Source organism: Manacus candei, unplaced genomic scaffold, assembly GCF_025592945.1.
Source record: "Manacus candei isolate 608988 ecotype Guabito, Panama unplaced genomic scaffold, ASM2559294v1 h1tg000005l, whole genome shotgun sequence".
Taxonomy (NCBI): Eukaryota; Metazoa; Chordata; class Aves; order Passeriformes; family Pipridae; genus Manacus; species Manacus candei.
Genome location: NW_026138053.1, coordinates 26,518,884 through 26,538,477, shown reverse-complemented (window position 1 = coordinate 26,538,477; position 19,594 = coordinate 26,518,884). Strand labels below are relative to the sequence as shown.

The window sequence follows — 19,594 nt, the reverse complement described above, 5'->3', positions numbered from 1 at the left end:
CCAGAGTTAATTTGTTATCTCTAGAAATGCCTACTTCCCTCAGCAGCATCCATGCTGCAGAAGCTTTACCTAAATCCCAAAAGGCAAACATGTGCCACCCACAGAGGTGGGTTTTGTTGAGGCAGTGATGGGCAATGATGGGAACACCGTGAGGAATTCCCAGAACTGGAGCAGCGAGGGACCGCCTGGCTCCCAGCCCCGTCCAGTCGCAGGAGATGTCTGGTTTCACATCTCCATTTGCCATATATGCCAAGCCACAAATCATCTCCCAGTTCTCTGCACCATGCAGCCGGTTGTGAACGACCTCCTCCCTTGTCCCCGCTGCCACCACCAACAGAACCCGCTCGTGGGACTCCAGGAACTCACCCCCGTTCACTGCCACATCAAAGCCACTTACACGTCAACACGCACGTTTAAAAGGTGCATGTGTAAAAAAAAGGAAGTGTAAAAATCACCAGTGGAAAAGAAAAGGAAATTTTAAAAAGCCAGTGATTTTCCATGCCTTCTCCCCTTCCCTTTGTGCAGCAATTTTTAAACGAAAGCCAGATATTAATGGGTGAGAAAAGGCAGTTTTTAATAATAGCTAAAAGAAAAATCAAAATAAGCACTTGTTATTAGACTTTCAGCCTAAAAAGATCTCAAGATGTACCCAGTTCCTACAGGTAGAAATCCAATATATCATGGAATGACAGTTGGAAGGGACCCATCAGGATCATCCAGTCCAACCCCTGGCCCTGCACAGACACCCCAACAATCCCACCCTGTGCCTGAGAGCATTGTCCAAACACTCCTGGAGCTCTGGTAGCTTTGGGGCCGTGACAACAAAATACAGGGGATAAAATGCAGTAATTTTAATAAACAGAATCATTAATACAATTTAGAAGACTTCCATGACAAAAAAAAACCACCCTTACATCCCCTTTTTTTCCCATTGAACAGATCAAGATCATTCCTGAAACCATAAATCCTGAAACAAAGGTGACTTGGTGCTCCTCCTCGGTACCACAGCACACAGAGTGCTCTGCACCTCTGTCACCTGAACAGCCCCTTGCAGCGCTCCCTCTACAAGAGCAAAAAGGAAATATATCATTTAAGAGCACCCTAAACCTGATCCTTTCTGCCAGAACCCCCCCTCACACAGGTAAGAAGAAGAGGCACGTGGCAGGGCATGATTACACTCTCTCAGCAGAAGCCAGGCTTTGTTTTTTACAAGTCCATGAGGCAGAAATCTTCACATTTCCAATTTTTCCCCATTTTTTACAATCTTTTTCTGGTTCTAGCTCAAGACAGAGAGCATCAGCAATCTTGGGACTCGGACCAGGGACAACATGACACTTGGCTGTAAGATTGATTTAAAATACCCATCATGGTACAGTGTTTTGGAGAATTACCTAACGGAAAAATGCCTTCTACATTTGCTTCTAACCTGTAAAGGCACCTTTGGCTGCATATGTGAAGGTACACAAGTATTTACTGGTCAGGTACCTTTTCCTTGCACTTAACAGGTATTTATTCCAGCAGATATTCCTACTATAAAATTACAGCCCTGTGTTGCTGCAATGAATATGCATCTGTGCAGCTCCACAAGGCTTACCTGGGGAATTGGAGATTTATTCCCCAGAGTGAGGTTTTCCTGGACAAATTTCAGGCTTTGGCTTTGGATTTTTGCTGGGCTTTTTTCAACTTTGTGGCCCAGTAATAAAACACTTGGAAAATGTCAAAAACACTGCAATAATTGAAAGTATATGGCATTTTTATCATCATTTTTCCTCTTTTACACCTATGGGTAGGCAACGAACACCGAGGATTTTTAAGCAAAAAAGTAAGTGTGTCTGTACCATAAAATAAACGGATTTCCTTAAGCACCAAGGTTGCCAGAAAATACATCCTGGCTCCTTTCTAGCCAGCACCAAAGGCAGATGTATGGCCCTATTTATAGCCCACTAATGCAATTGTGAAATGCACACCCCATGCACTTTATTTGTGTTTAGCTCAGACTTTACTCTCCATCAGGCTAAGCTTGTAGGAAAGGTCACTCCCCAGAATAACAGCACATTAACTCTGTTCACATATCAGCTGCTTGCAGAGACTCAGGGGTGCCCTCAGAGCCCCCGAACCACGGGTCAAACTCCTTCGGGTGCTCAGACACCAACGGGCAGATTGCAAAAGGTGAAAGCTCACATGAAAATAAGAAACAAGGAAGTTATGACCTGCCTGGGATTAATTTCTGCTCCCAAACTGGGGGTAACAACTATTTCTCCACCTTGGTTCACCCTCTCTTTTTATACTGTAAATCCCCACTGAGGGTGAGGAGCTGACTGTGTGCGTATCACACCAAACCCAGCAAACACCAGCCTGGAAACCCAGAGAGAACTGCAAAGATCTGTACAAAAACACTTCCCTTACACTAAGGAGAAAGACTCTGCAGAATAATTCCCTCATCTAATACAGTGACAAGGGGCTGTAAACACACTGGAAGAAGATTAACCACCAGAAGAAGGTAACTACAGAGTCTGAGGGCTGTCTACGTAATTTATGGATACGTGCTCTGCTTAAAGTCCAACTCTCAGGCAGGAAAACCTCAGCAACTTTTCTATGGCAAAGGTCTGTTATTCATTTGGGAAAGTCATCTCATTTGGGGTCTTCCTGGTTTTTTTTCTCCAAAGGAAAAACTCTAAATATGCACAAGGAATGTCTTCTACCACTGCTGTTTTACTGCCCTGAAACAATTTACAACTAAGCATGTTTCCAGCACCCAGGTATCCTAAAAAGCTACTCTCCCATCACTTCTGAACTGGTTTTCTTCCCTGCAGGATCAGGGAAGCTAGAAAACCAATCTTGTTCAAAGTGGCAAGGTACCTTCTTGCGGCCTACGGGAACCTTTCCATGGACTCGGATCTCTCCCCCATCAGATCAGTGTTTCTCCACTTGCAAGGGAAAAAAGGGGGAAGGAGTAGGGGAAGGGAAAGCTAGTTCAATCACCATCGTTACATAAAGACCACAATTAGTGGATAGATGCTGTCAGAGCCCTCAGTGCACTAAGAGGCCACGACCAGTCCCATGAAACCCCACCTGCATCTTCTGCCCATGGATCACAGGAGCTTTGTTTTGGCTGACACTTGGGCCTTCAGTCCTTGCCAGAGCAGGTCTGCCGTCTCTAGTCCTGCCTCTGGTCCCATCTCCTGGAGGGACCCCCACCCATGCTGTAGGTCCCTTCTGCCCCATCTCTTCTCTCCCTGTCTGCAGCCTTGTCCCCTGGTGCTCCTTCGCTGCGCTCCCTGGATGGACCCTGGACCTGGTTCATTACCACGCCTGGGACTGCTCTGTTTGTATTCTTTATATACCTCTCTATATATTTCCTTGCTGGAGTAGGATGAAGAGTTTGTTTTGCTCAGAGCAAACTCGTAGTTCAGAGCAGCTTCCTCCTTTCTTCTGCAAAAGCAGTACCTTTTCCAAGGGCTACAAAGATGAGCCACTTCCATGCACAAAAGGTGAAAATACAGTTTTAATTCACATAGAAAACACCTTCTTTGCACACACTAATCATGAACACATAACTACACAAAACCTGAGGGTGGGGTTTGGTTTTGTTTTGATTTTTTTTAAAACTCTGTTGCTTCTGTATGGTAATAAAATAGTAAATTATTAACTTACCAAGGGTGTTCTCAGAGTTACACAAATACCTCATAAACCTGGATAACATACATGATTTTATTACATTTCCCACATGAACATAACACCAAAGTAGGGTTTGGTTCTGTTCTTCTCTCTCACTTCCTGAAACACATGTTTAGGACTGACCCATGTTTACCTAGATAAGAAGAAGGCTATCAACAAATTGTTCAAAAAAGCCCAGAAAGAGAGAATCACAGAATCACAGAATGGTTTGGGTTGGAAGGGACCTTAAAGACCACTCAGTTCCAACACCCCTGCCACAGGCAGGGACACCTTCTACTATCCCAGGTTGCTCCAAGCCCCGTCCAACCTGGCCTTGGACACTTCCAGGGATCCAGGGGCAGCCACAGCTTCTCTGGGCAACCTGTGCCAGGGCCTCCCCACCCTCACAGCCAAGAATTTCTTCCTAATATCCAATTTAAACCTGCCCTCTGTCAGCTGAAAAGGCCCACAGTCCAGTATAATTCTGGAAGATGCTCATGCACTTCAGCCCTACGTTGCAATGTGCTCACTCACCTGCTTTGCTTCAGCTTTCAAACACTGCAGCAAGATCTGCTTAATAACATGAGCTGCTGAACCATGAACAGCATGAAACCTTCCCTTTAAGGACCTCAGCCAGAGTTTGCATTTAAGAAGGAAAATCTTCTCCTTTGAAACTCACTGTGATATTTGGTGTGGCACCTCTGAGACTGGTTTTTCAGAAGGGGGGGGGTGCCTACATGTCCCTCACTTCCATGGAGCTCAGATGAAGCACTCAGAAATCTAAGAACTAGTGCTGTGGCTGTACCAGGAGCATTTATTTATGATTGAATTGTCTTTAAAAAAGGTTATAGTCTCAAAATATCCAGTATGGAATTAGGACACTGCATGGTGCTGGTCCCCTTATGCATCTGGCCCCCAAATGAGTAAGACCTGACATTGCAGAAGCATGTCAGGATAGTCAAATGAGCTGGAGCAATTAGTATCTGAGTGCTAACCAGCTGACCAACACAGTCAATAAAATAAAGGCTGCCAGGCAAAGGCAGCTGTGTGTTTGTGTGAAGCCTGGTGCAGCAAGACCTTCTGATCACGGCACACATTCACAGTCAACATGGCACAAGTTATATTCCCTAAGCTACAGCTTTCCAGAGGGTTTCAGTTCAGTGAGGATGGCCACGCTCCTTCCAGAAAAAAGGATCTCCCATTTTCAATTTTAGCATTTTTTTCTGACTGTTGAGGGAGAGGTGTTGTAATGGTACAACAAAAGGAAGGTGTTATTCTCTGAAAACAGTTTAAAGATATTTTTCTCACTGCAAATTTTATCTGAAAACTTCACAACTTCAAATGGCCAGAAGATGATCTCGAGAATGTTGTGCACAGGAACAAGGTGGGTTCAGGAAGTTGCCTCATATTAAGGACATCTGAACAGTTTTGCCAAGCCTACAGATATTTTGAAGTGCCCTGAGCAACATCCTGAGACTGAAGCTTTCAGTAAGGTGACACTGCTAAGCCTGTCTATTAAGGAAAGATCCTTCAAAACAGATTAAACTCTACATAGGTTTGGGCATAATATTTTTGGAGATGATGATGCATATTTAGGAAAGGTAAATCACAGTCCCAAATTCCTCTTGCTATTCTATTCCTGTATACACTGGGTATGTTTTAAAGGTTTCAATTATTTTAGCATGGTTTTGCATTTACTTCAAACTAAGTCAGAGCTTGGCTGCCTTTGCCAGTGGTCTGAGATGCCCAGATGGATGAGACATGGGCAAACAGGAAGGAAAGGAACCGACTGTCACAAGATGGGGATTAGCAGAAGTGAGGCAAACCTATAAAACACATAAGAACAAAGTAAACATCAACATGAGAAAACCAGAAAAGAAGACTACCCTGGAGCTTGTGAGGCAATCAGAATCACTGAATGGTTTGGGTTGGAAGGGATCTTAAAAGTCACTTCATTCCACCCCCTGCCATGGGCAGGGACACCTTCCATTAACAAGGCTGCTCCAAGCCCTGTCCAACTTGGTGTGGGCATCAATCAGTTTTTCAACCTCATTACAATACCCCAATGCTAAAGATTTCCTTTCCTAGCCTTCTCCCAGCTGCTCTGAGATAAACTGGTTTATAAACTATTGTGCTTTGCAGTCGGCTTTATTTAGACTGGTTTAGCAACTGGAGCTGCTCTTAATAACAGAAATCCTATCTAGATATTCCCACTTTATCAGAAGATTCTTACATGCCATGTTTGCTCTCCCTTTTGCAAAGCAGCCAAGAGCTCCATAGAAACGTCTGGATTAATGAACGGATTCTAAAATATTTTTTTTGCAAATCAGATTACCACTTACTTTCTTACAGAGAGAATGACGTCAATCACCTCCTCCCCAAATGATTTTTTATAAAGACACAAATAAAATTAATCTACAAGGGAGGTTACATTATTAAAACATATGCTGCAATCAACAACGCTCAAGGCTCTATCATGGCATTTTGTTCTTCATTGGTATTTACATATTACAGTTCTTATGTACTGCCCTGGAAATCAGCTTTGAAGTGGAATGAGGAATAAATGAAGATTTATTATTACTATCCTTATTAGAAGGATTTTAAAGTCATTAGAGACCAACAAGACATAATAATCATATTATATTCAATCTTCTCTAGAACATCTCCTTTGATAGGCCTGCTAACTCAATTATTTAAATATATATTACAGCAAAATGCAGCGTGACTTCTACAGTTCGGGACAAGATGGAAATTTTTATGTTTTGGTTGCAGTTAACCAGAATTTGTCCTTACAGGATTCATGGGTTTCATTGTGGGTTCTTCAGTTTTAAGCACCAGAGTTTCAAATTCACAGCGATCACCTGGCTCAATGTGGCTGCTCAACTGAAAAAAAAAGCTTAAAAGCTGGGGAAGAAATAAAGTACTGGAGATCTGTCATAACCTGCAGTGGCTTTAAAAAGGTTTAAACAAAACCCTCACAGAAGCAATGATCTCTCAAACAGTCACCAGACTTGGCTTCAACCAATTCCACCAAGAAAAAAAGGAAAAAAGATCTAGAGGCTCTGAGGAAGAGCCAAAGCAGAACTGCAGCACTTTGAGAAGCTCAGAAAGTTCTCTCTGGATTCAAAGTGACATCTGGACTCGAGCAAAAACTACCAATGAGAAAAAAAATATCCCAACTCTGTTTAACTGGAAAGCACAATCCTTACTATTGACTCTTTCTGCCTCCAGCTTGTGTGGGGATGATGCTGAAGGGGGGAACTGTTTTCCCCTCGAGTGTGTCACACAGCGAGGGGCAATGTCCTGTCACCATGCCTTGCAGACCACAGCACCTGCCCAGCAAAGGCAGCACCAGCACTGTGCTCTTCTCCTTTATTTCTGTCATTGCTGTTCCAAGTCCTTCAGGATTTCCTCCACTTGTGAAACATCTGAGGCAGTCTGGGCTACAACAACCACGCAGCTCATACCTGCTGCTTCTGCACGGGCACTTCACGTCAGACTAGTCCCCAGACACAACCACTGCACGTGCTCAAGGTCCATGTACATCATGGGATATGCACACAGATATTCTCAGGAGGCTATTGATGCTATCACTGCATCAGCCACCTTCCAACCCTGCTTCACATGTTTCCTTTACTTTGCTGCCTCCTCCCCAAAAACTAATCTCTAATTCCCTTTCCATTACCTCCTTGCTCCTCACTTCTCTGCCACTCACCTCAGTCTTGCTCTGCAGCTCATTTTCAATCCCCACAGGCAGCAGAGATACTCTGCTCTTGGCCACTGGCTGGATGAGACACTTCTGTCCCTTCTCAGAAACAGGAAAGGAAATATTAGGGTGGGGAGGCCCTGGCACAGGTTGCCCAGAGAAGCTGTGGCTGCCCCTGGATCCCTGGAAGTGTCCAAGGCCAGGTTGGACGGGGCTTGGAGTAACCTGGTCTAGTGGAAGGTGTCCCTGCCCATGGCAGGGGGTGGGATGAGATCATCTATAAAGCCAGGTACACTCCAGCTCAACTTCTTCATGCACCCAACTCCTGACCTAGGAGCTGTCTTCCAGCAGCAAGGGAAAAATGTGGCTTCTATGGTTACGGGTCAACAAGTTGTTTAAGTCACAGAACTCCAACACTTCGCTAAAAAAGGATCAGTCATGGAATTTGATCTTTAGCAATGATGACCTGCATACCTAAAGTAAAGCATGTGCCAGAAAATGGTTAACAGCAGGTAGAACTCCTTCCAGTAAAACAGGGAACGATTAACAGCCCTCAAATGGATCCCAGAATAGCTAAATGATCCTGCTGACACCAGCCCAGCTCTATAAATGGGAGCCTTTTAAAATCGCTTCGATCTTCTTGATCCTCTGCCTCCAAAAGCTACATTTAGTTTCTTGTGTTATCATCTTTGGTCAGCAGCATGTGGTTAAACAACCACAGAAAAACCCAAAAAGTTGAGACACGCATTTTGCTAAAAATTGCTCCCTCACTAAATATCAGCTAAAATCTAAACCTTTGAAAAACTGATAGAATTTTCTGTTCATGACAACACTTGAAGCCTATTTCAAATAAAAGCAATTACTGAATTCCCAGTTCCAAACCCAGCATCTCCTGGGTTAGTGGAGGAGCACTGGACAGTCCTGAAGTTTGCTAAGTAACTACTTTCTGTCCAGATTACACCTCTGGGTATTCTTACTCTGGGATCCATTGTGAGAGCAAGCTAGCCCTCAGAAAGGCTGAAAAAGTGAAATATCATTGCTTTTGGAATGAAAAAGAGAGATTATTTGCTGCTATATGTGTCATTCTCACTACTACACAAACAATTGCTATAAAAGCCACCAGAGGAGTTTGGTGTATTCAGTACCAAAGCACCTATTTTAACAATAACAGTACCAAGGTAGCTTATTCACAGCTGACTTAACTTTCAGACAGATATCAGGGCAGATCCAGAAGCTTCATTTCTGAACATTTCCTAACATTTAAAAAACTGTATTATGATTTACATAATTATCTAAAAATCCTTGGCATATATTAACAGAATCTGGGGTGAAAAGAATCATGAAGCTGACTATGCATTTTATCTTCTATTACTTTACCTGATGCACAAAATCTGCATCATAGACCAGTCTTCCCACACAGTGAAGCAGATGTTTTCATCCTACTTCCCTGTACTATGAATCCCTCCCAGTTTCTAGTTTCATTGCACCTTCCAACCCTATTTGCCATAGGATTTCAGAACTAATATTTAGTTGCTTTACAGGGCCACAGTAGTGAGGAATTCTTTTTCTAACTGAAAAGGTTTTTATTTTCAGGAAATGAGTCAACTCTTTTGGTACTCAATGACAAATACCTAAGAAAGACACATATATAAATATATGAGGGGGTCATGTAACTCATTGTCTTTGAACTATTTCAAGATTTGTGATGTTATCACTTAAAATGTTAATTTTTCAGTACGGATTTCACCCACACCTCTGTTTCAAGTGTCACGGTATCATCCCTTGGGTGGGCCAACTGCTCCACCACCATGACATATTTTAACATGCTTTTTCCTTTATGTTTTGTGAAACACTCCCACATACACCTTCCGGCACACTCAGGATGCTGGGAGAAAGATGAAATCCTGCAACACTTACCACCAAACACATCTCCGTTCTGGTAGTTTTTCCCCTTCTGAGTTTCCTCTTCGTTTTGAACAGTAGAAACATGCTTGGCGGAGGCACAGCCCATCGCTTCATTCAGACAGCTCCAGCTGCACCAAACCACAAAGCATCTCTAGAGACGCCCGCTCATCGCTGCGAAAATAATCCACCTCCCTGCTGGGCTGTCAAGTCACTTCTACCTGAAGATGGCAAAAGAGAGAGGAAAACATTGGCAAAAAAGGTAACCTCTAAAGGGGGAGCTTCAAGGAGATAAATAATGAGGTTTGTGAAGAGGAGAGGACAAAACACAGGTGGCCTCCATTGTCCGAGGTTGCTAAAATCGTATTCAGTAACATCTGGTACAGGCAGATCACAAGACAGGCAGATCAGGTAATGTACATCAATCCTGCCTTGGAGCAGGAGCACAGCAGCCGAACTCTAAGTCTCTTCCAGCCCTATTCTTTAATCCATGGCTTGAAGGAAGCAACACACAGAGATCTACTGCCCACCCAGCCACCTATTCCCACAGAACGCAGAGGTTTTTGGGAGAGGAGATAAGAAACCATCAATATCTGCTCCTCCTGTTCTTTTTACCAACCTAACCATCAAGCCAGATTTCTTACAAAGCATTTTACTGATTAAGAGCTGCTAACTGCAAGTGTTCAGACAAAACAACCCCCCTAAATCAATTAAAGACCTTCTGTTCATAGATGTGAGAGGCGATAGGCAGCTGTATTATCTTTTTTCTACATGTTCATTACTCTACTGAATCCATAAAACCTTCACTGCTCAAAAAGGCAACTATCCCCACTTTAAGATGGAGTAACATTCCCTGAACAATCCAGATGTCACATAAAACAAAAGAGGGAAGAGAAGGCTAATTAATAGCTGCAACATTTTAGGTTAAAACTAAAATCAAATTTAAAACCATGAACTGCTTAATTGCTAAATGGTTCCTCACTTGAACAAAGGCAACTTCAGAATTTGGTGAGATGACCTGGCTTGCCTTTCCACCAGCCAACCTTTTTAGAAGAGAAGAGCTAGAGAAAAATGAGAACCTTCCCTTTTTGCCAAGTTGTTTTAGTTCAGCTACAGCGTAAGGTCATACACACAATTTCTTAACTCTTTAGCTCTGGGCATGTACTTTACAAGGCTGTGGCTTCTTCAATCCACGCTGACCACAAGAATCTTACCTGCAATATCAGACAAACACTCACCTAGGATAGGGCGAGGTTGGAACAAGATGATCTTTAAGGTGCCTTCCAAGCCAAACGATTCCATGATATCCATCCCACCAACGCACAACCCCAAAGAAAATCTCTGGAGTTTCCTTTCCCTGTACACTCAGCACAACCAGCACACCTGTCCATGCCAAAGAAGCTGTGTGACACATCAGGACATGGTCCAGGAGGGCTCTGCAGCCACCTTCAGAGCGATTTTCCTGGCCATCCCCAAACCCACAGAAATGAGGATGTGGCAGCTGGGTCGAGAGTGATTCTGCTTCTGCTATTGCAGTCTGTGGCTTTCATCAAGAAAAGGGAAGGATTTCGGAGGCAGAACCACCTCTAACTCCTACTCACAGACCAGCTTGTCTTGCTGTGCACAGAAAAGTCCTTTTCCCCACTTGACAGGGGCATTCCAAAGCTGCTCAAGCCCTGTTCTGAGCAGCCAACCCTCCCTGTCACACCTGTACGTGCATTTTTGTGTTCAATATATCCCTCAGCATGCTTACTCCTTTTTTTCTTCCTCCTATATATTCACACCTGAGCATAAATTTCTCACTGCCCCTTCCTTTCCTCTCTTAGTCACAGCTGCTCTGCTGAAAACACAAGATTTTATAGGATTGGGTTGGAAGAGACCTTAAAGCTCATCCAGTCCCACCCCCCTGCAGGGATACTTTCCACTATTACAGGTTGCTCCAAGCCTCATCCATCCTGGCCTTGGACAATTCCAGGGATGGGGCAGCCACAGCTTCTCTGGGCAATTTACACCAAGTGTTCCTGCTGTCAGTGTGAGGGAGTCAGCACATACCCCTGAGCTGTTTTTTAACCCTTAATGGCTACATTATTTTTTTAAAGAAAACCCAGGGTCTGCAGCAAATGTCAATATTAAGCCAGGGAAGTTTTCTGCTTCCTCAAGCAATCTTCAAAGCTATTCTTCAAACTGTTTTAATCTGTCTCCTTGTCAGACATACAGACAAAGCTACAGCCTTGCTAAGACACAAATCACCCTGGAGATGGTTCTGTGCACATGCAGCAGTCGATCCCCTGAGCAGCCCATCCTAATTACACTGCCACGTGTCATAAATACCGATGTGCCCGCTCTGTGTAAACCGGGGGAGTTGTTCCTCAGCTTTTTGCAGTGCAGTCAGGGCCACAGCTGACAATTCATCTTCACATGTGGCCAAGTGACAGCCTGCATTCAGGGCTTCGTCTCACTGTTGGGGTGGGAAATGAGGATTCAAAAGGATTTAAAGCATGTGCTTGCTCAGGAGACAGGTAAAGACACACACAGGAGGTGTGGGAGATGGGGGAGAAACAGCAGATGGAAGAGAAACTGCTCACTGGACTGGAATTAAATGTGGACTTATTTTCCCAGAGGATGTAAATTTGGTTAAAGACAATAGCTTTTAATAGACCTGCTGAAACAGGAGGGGGGATGAACATGACCAACAGAGTCCCTGTTTTAGACTTCAGATAGAAGCAGGAGCCTCGAGGTAAACAGAGCCTAGAGACACTAGCTTTGACTTCTGATTTAAAATATAACCAGCTGTATTATTCCAGGGAAAAGGCTGTGGCCAGCTATGGGAAAAGGAGCCCAGAAAAGACAAGGAGCTGTGTAGGTGGGACCACTAACAGGCTGTACATGGGGGACAGTCACTGCCCACAACAGGCTCAGCACCTCTGCCCCTGAGCAGCAGAACTGCACACACAGAAGTACCTGTTCAATGAATTATGCTCTTGCCTTATTCAATTATTTTTCCTCTTTCTTTTTCTGTCTCTCAGCAGGGATCATTTACAAAAGGGAAACAGCTGCTTAGTAATAAAACCCACATGTATTTCACGACGGAGCAGTGGGTTTGGTTTTGGGAGGGGATTTTTTGTGAAGCTTTATACAGCCAACATGCAGTACAATAAATTGCAAAATACCCAGGAGGGTGATGGTCCCAGGGCCATCACGCTGTAGGAGCAATCAGGAGCAAGGAGATGCAGAATGTGAATGGAAAAGGATAAAGCTCTTTGGGGGAGGGAAGAAAAAAATATTCACAGTCAAATCTCTTCTTCGGCATTTTGGTAGCACACACCAACCTCTAAAAATATGGTCATGTTCAAAGGCATGCTGGGATTAAAGGAAACAAATGGGATACAAGAACTGGAAGTTTCCCCTTTTACATTAAACAACAGTAATCACAGCAGCACCTGAAAAAGGTACACAGTTAATAGCTGGATTATGAAGGCAACTTCTCCTGGTGCCAATAAACTGGGCTGAGAAAGATACTGCAAAATGACCTCCAATATAAGTGTAATGCACATTTCCAGGCATGTTCCTCCGATTACTGGTCACACAGTGCTGTGAGACACTGCCAGGGACACCTAAACACAAACCGGGGTTAGCAGAGGGTTTAATACAAACAAACAAACAAACAGAGCAAGAGAAAAGCAGCATTAATTTTACAAGCCCTGAAATTCAAGATACAGGGCAGCCTTACACTGCTTCCAGCCTCGGGGAAACCTCTCCTGCCTGAGCATCCAAGTATCAGTGCCGAGGCTGGGGATCACTCAGAACTGAGGTGCTGAGCCTCACTCAGTGGGATGTCTGACAAAGGTTCTCAGGATGTGAAACACAGCACTTCACATGGCAGCAGAATAACACATCCGCTCCTCCTCCTCCTCCCCCACTTCTGCACAAATAGAATTTTCCCTTTTGTCTTCCAGAGCATTTTGGGGGCACACAGATATTCAGAAGCCAAAAATAAAAGAAGAAAACCTCAAACCATTTGCAGTTCATGCTCACCACCCACCATCACTAATTATCAAGATTTGAGAGGCAATTTACAGGCTCCAATCTGCAAAATACTAGTGAGAAAAATCTCTCAGGCACATCAAAAGTGTCTACACCACCCCCAAATGAAATGCAGCAGGTTTAAGATTAACATCTTACATGCAGGTCAGGAGAAGACTGGAGACACTCTCAGATGCTGTACTTCATACCCCAAGTTTCTTCTGAGCTAAAGCCAGGGGAACTCAATTCTTAGAATAGGAATTACCTTTGGAAACCATTAGCAATTCCTTTTTTCTTTCTTCTGAGACATGTCTATGATGTGCTTTTTCTTTAATCAGCTCTTTCAACACTTTGTTAATCCACTCAGCATCCCCTTACCCCTTATTTCTGATGGTCACATTCTCGACAAAACACATTTTGCTTCCACAAACACTTCAATAGCAAATGGAGGACCTCCAGTGTCTTATGACAAATGCAAGTTAATTCTTCTATTACCACAACTGTGTTTGTTTTCATCTTTATTGCACTGAGATAACCAATCTTTCATCGTCTGCAGGCTGCAGATACATCCAGAAATTTCCTCCTGTGTTGACCACATAGGAAATCAGGTTAAAATTTCACAAAGCAGAAGAGATCAAAGCAATGAGTTGCAACCATGAAAAACTCTAAGCTACAAAGAAAAACCACACTGGCCTTTCCTATGAAACAACCTAGTCCAGGCAGAACTCAAGGATTTAACTTACTGCTATTAATTACATTTTATTTCCTATAAGAAATCGCCCTGTTTGATTTCCATTTGGGTTTTTTTTCCCCAAAAAGAATAAAGCAGCTTTGAGTTCTGAATTTGTCCTGCACAAGGGTTGCTGGTAGTTAGCACCTGGGACTTCCCCACTGCGACATCCCTCTTCCTCAGCTACCCTCCACCACAAAAGATGGTTTTTTAGCTTTTATTCAACAGCCAAAAGGCATTTTTTGAGCCAAAAAGATATCATTTTTGCCTTTGAAGTGCACCAATGGCCTGAGGAGGGAAGGAAAGAAAGATTTAAAAAAATATGTCATATAAAGTCTCTTTCCTTCCTCAAATTATTCAAATAGACATGAACAGCATAGTTATATTGAAAATTAAGCCACCAACTCGCTAAATGAGAAGGGCTAAATGAGCAGCAGAATGAGGGTTGCAAACACTCTGCAGCAATATCTTGCAGCAGCAGAAGGGGAAAAAGAAAAGTCCAAGTGAGTGGGGATTTCTGTTCCTTGGGAGCCGTGGGCAGAACACGCTCCCCTCGGCCTGTTGATACCAACAGCCAGGAAATGAAGCATCTTCTCCCCTTCTATGAATTGTTTGCCTCCATGATGCAAAATTACTGTGTTTACCACCACATTTCAGCCTCCTATTGGAAACACACTGTTCCATCCAGCAGTAACTGGCTGAAAGGGAAGAGAATTAGCACCGTGCTGTAAAATCAGCAACACAGAAAAGCAGGGAAAGAACATCAGGGCTTTACAGCACTTTCCTCAGGCTGCACCAAAATACCACTGACAAACTAAACCAGCCCAGTTACCCAGTGGCATGGTGGAACTGCCATTTGCATGCACCCTCCCTTGGGAAGTCATGCTCAGCAGAAATCACTTCTCAAAGAGCAAAAAAGAATACTGCAATTTGACAGCTAAAAAGACCTGACATTAAAAGCAGAGAAGCTCATCTACCCAGTTTTTCCCAGCAGGGAAGGCCTGGTTTGCATTAATTCTACTAATTCATATCATCAGCTTAACACAGGACAGAGTTGGCCCCTCTGAGGTTTAGCTTACCTTTTTTATCAGCAAAATTAGCCTCTTATTTTATTTTCTTTTGTTTGCAACCAGCACTTCTGCTGATTTGATGTACTGAAGCAACAAGTGATTTCCAAACAGAATAGCTCTCAACAGCAACATGATACTTCCAGGGAGCATTTTCTCCTTCCTCAGACTCATGAAGAGCCTTCACACAGCATGGAGTGAAATAAAAATGAGGAAGGGAATGGGAATCGTCCTCTTCATTCACACAGGGTGGAGTCAAAGCAACGTCGGGGTGAAAAGCCCAGCAACACAGGAGATGTCAGTCACAGGACCCATCATTTTTGCTGTTTCCAAAGAAAGTTAATTAAATTTTATTCTGACTGGTAACACTCTAGGATTTTTTTAAATTGTTTTGTGATTTATTTCCAAAGAGATTTTGAAAATGCAGTACTGGTGATGGCAGCCCAGGCTGATGTGATGTGAGACACAAGACAGGGCTGCAGAAAAGCCTGGTTCCATTTCCCTGTATATCTAAGAATATACTCTCCTGTATATCTAAGAATAATCTCCAGCAGTAATGGGAAGGGAGCCCAAGTACCTCTAAAATAGAAAAAAACCCCAACAATAAGCTCTCCTATTTAATTTTATTTCTGTCTTCATGGTTTAAGAGCGAGGTATGGTTTACTGAGCAGGGCACAGTAAAAGGCCCCAAGGTATAGGAACAGTGATTTATACAATGTTTTGTACACGTCTAAGCACAGGTCTGAGCATCATCTTCCTTCTCAGAACTCACTCCCCCTTTCCTCTGTCTTAATAACATAATTTAAAGCTGCAACTATTACACCTAAACGATCCCCACCATCTTTAGAGTAAAACAAATGATGTAGAAGCCGTAGCTGCTCCATCAACAAAACCAAATGTTTCGGAGGAAACCCCTGAGGGATAATTATAACACTGTGAAAAAGCACCTTTATTCTCCTTAGTTCCTCCTGCCCTCTTCCCACCAGTGGTGGGGGATGCACCACTAGATGTCAACACTGACCTCGGCCTGGAGCTGAGCTCTTTTTAGGACTGCCCCTCTCCCAGACAAGCAGTGGCTTAACAAGCCTCTCCTAAAAGTGTGAAGCACATATTTCTTTATTTCAAAAGTCAAAGCATCAAGCATCTAATATCACACATTAGTTGTATTAGACCTGGACTTATTAGACTTGAAGGTCTAATCTTTATTCTTTTGCACTTTCATTTCCCTCTCAAACTACTTCTTCGTCTTTCTTGTGTGCCACCATGATAGAAATAACCACACAGACATGGGTCCTAATGTACAAATCTAGAATTGCACATTTTCAGGGTCTCATTTCATAGACTCATAGAATGTTAAGGGGTTGGAAGGGACCTTAAAGCTCCTCTCATCCCACTCTCTGCCACGGGCAGGGACACCTTCCACTAGCCCAGGCTGCTCCAAGCCCCGTCCAAACTGGCCTTGGACACTTCCAGGGATGGGGCAGCCACAGTTTCTCTGGGCAACCTGTGCTCACTTCTGAGGCATTTTTCATCCAAAAAGTTATGGCAGGAGCTACTTCATGTGCTACTAAGGCTGAAAATAAAACAAAACAACTGAGCTATGCAGAAGCCAAGGGGGGGAGATGCTGGGGACCTGCTGCTAATGTGTCAGCGAGGAAACATATGCCATATGCACCTCTGCTGCTTCTGTGCCATTAGAGGATGGAACAGTTTAAAGGAGCCTCCTCTTTTTGGAGATGAGCCAGAGAAAGAAGAAATCTTTCTTCACTAACCTGATAGCAAGAGAAGTGCAGAGATGCTGCTCAAAACTACAGGAGGTGACTCATCCAGGCTGCTGAGGAGTGATCCCAGCACAGGCATCTACTCCATGCACGACTGCCTCTATGGTAAAATTAATGACAAAAGCTAACAAACCAGCTCATTTCACTCTTAGCTTCTGTGAACAACAGTATAGGGTTAAGCATTTCTACTGGGGACTTCTTTTATGATTCCCTGAGTGCAGTCCTACGGAAATGTTCCAAGTAGGAATGAAAGGGAAGCACACTGCAAACTGCATCCCCAAAATGACACTACTTACTGCTCCCTCCTGCTTAACAGGTCGTTCCTCAGCATCAAGGAGAGCACAGGATTTTTGGTGAAGGCCACAGTACCCAGCCAGTGCTCAGGCACAGGAGCTTCTGGACATCCCTGCTGGAGGCTGAGTACTTTGAAAAATATTTCCTTACTCCATTCCCTTGACACAGATTTAGGAGTTTACCACAGTCACAGCTTTGGGCAGTGGCTTTTAACTAAGTAAGTTATAGTTTCATACTCTCAATTAACAATGCAAATAATGGAAAGTTTTCCTTTCGATAGTGAGATGTTGAATGGACACATCCATAACCAAGCCTGGATATTCAAAAAATAAGATCTACACCATGTTCCAGCCTATGATGAAACAAATGAGCAGCAGACCAGCCAAGAACAAGTGAAGTATTTTCAGTTCATGTTAACACAGTTATAACTCAAACACAAGCAGCAAGTGCAGAGATGGATTGCTGGCACAGGAGCAGGGAGATCTCTCCTCCCACTGATGACAAGGAGCAGTCAAGTCAGAAACAGGATTTAAAACACAGAAAGCAGCTTCTATCTTCTTTAAATTACCTACATCTTATTCCAGTTGGTAGTATCCTGCCCCTGTACTTTCATTTAATGGCTTCAAACTGCCAGAAGGCAGGATTAGATGGGATTTTGGGAAGAAATTCTTGTCTCTGAGGGTGGGGAGGCCCTGGCACAGGTTGGGTAGAGAAGCTGTGGCTGCCCCTGGATCCCTGGAAGTGTCCAAGGCCAGGTTGGAAGGGATTTGGAGCAGCCTGGGCTAGTGGAAGGTGTCCCTGCCCAAGGCCAGGGGTGGGATGAGATGATCTTTAACATTTCTTGCAACCCAAACCATTCCATGATTCCATGATTCAGCACAAAGGTCAGCCAGCAGAGCAAGAGCTCTAACTCATGGTCCACATCTGCAGAGGGTACTGCTCCCAGCTGCCCGTGCTGCCCCTCTTAAAGGGACACTTGCTCCCAGCAGAGTGAGCAGAACTCCTGCTGCTCCATCTGGGTGGGACAACAAGGTCACATCAGTGCGTGCCCTGACTCCTCTGTGTGAGCAGCTGAACCCAAAGCCATTTGCAGTTGATTAAATCAAGACTTAAAGAGTGACTGATCCAGCTGCTGCCCCGAAATGCACCCGAGCAAGATGGGTATATTTAGACTCATGCAGTTCATGCAAAGCTGGTCTGAGACCACTTTTGCCGATCAAGTGTTGAGACTCTCCAGGGCAGCAGATCTTCAGTGCATCGGGGGGTCACACGTCAGCCCAGCTACGGGACTGGGAAGTTTCTGAACTCAGGGAGATGAATTGTTGGCTTGTGGTCCTGCAGTTGTGAAAGGTGTCTAACTGAGCACCAACAAGCTGGAGGAAATAACCCTGAAAGAAAACAGCACATGGAGTGTTCTCCCACGCCCCCTCACAGCCGCCTGGCCCCACAGCTGAGCTCGCACTGGGATTTTTCTGCCAAATCCATACATGAATAGAAGGGGGGAAAAAACCCAGCTGAAAACATTACAGCCTCATGGGAGTCAAAGCAAGGAGAGAAACCTATCCAGAGCGGGGGAAAAATATACATTCTGCTCAGCTGTAGGAGCAGAGAAGAAATGTGTAATAAATAATTGAAAAGGGTTCCAAAGACCATTGAATACAATTGGTAGGAATTGAAATGCAATAGGATTTATTTCTTTTAAGAATTGTGCTTCCAGAACAATACAAATGGCTCCATGATTATAATTCTTGTGGATAATTCAGGTCAAAACAGGCCAGCACAGACATCCAAACACACTAAGGTTCTGCAAATGCTCATGCAGGAAGAGAAAACTGACAGGAACAAAATAATACAGGTCCCCTGAAGAAATCAGCAATGTGGATTACAAAAGCTTGAGAAGACTCAGAACAGCCAGAAGGCCGTGAGAACGCAGGCTGTTTGGCTGGCTTTGAGGGCTGAGTAGGTGATGGGAATGCATCACCCAGGCTGAGTCTGCACCGGTCCACACTGTGCCTCTCACTCATACCCCAGGGCAGAGGGCTACATCCACAGACAGGTGGAAATTTCTCCCACTGCACTGTTTTCAGAATCTTGAGGACAATCCTGATTCAAAAGTATTTTCCAAGTTCTTCTGCTCCAAGCTCTTCTGCTCCCTCCAGGCAGGTCTCCTTTCTTATGGGGATGAATTGAGCTCAACCCTCTTCTAGGAGCTATTTAGACTCCTTCTGCCCACAAAGAATTCTCCTTACAATTACTTCATTATTCAAATATTCAAACACTGCTCCTTTTTCTATTTAATGTCCCCTGTATTAAGACCTTCAGGGCCTTAGTCACTCTATAGTGTCACTAGATGAGAGGCCAAGGAACAACACGCACCTCTTACTACCCACACAGCCACAAAGGATTGCTAAAGCCATCTCAGCAGCCTTCAAAC

The 19,594-nt window shown here is 44.0% G+C and overlaps 1 protein-coding gene across 1 annotated transcript in view; it reads right to left on the bottom strand.

Moving 5' to 3' along the window:
• The window catches only part of CUNH1orf21 (chromosome unknown C1orf21 homolog), a 113,466-nt gene that overhangs the window by 56,683 nt on the left and 37,189 nt on the right, over window positions 1–19,594 (bottom strand). Inside the window, exon 2 of the mRNA XM_051794703.1 lies at window positions 9,281–9,486. Within this exon, the coding sequence (XP_051650663.1) occupies window positions 9,281–9,374 (94 nt within the window). The 5' untranslated portion in view covers window positions 9,375–9,486. The remainder of the gene's footprint in view (window positions 1–9,280; window positions 9,487–19,594) is intronic.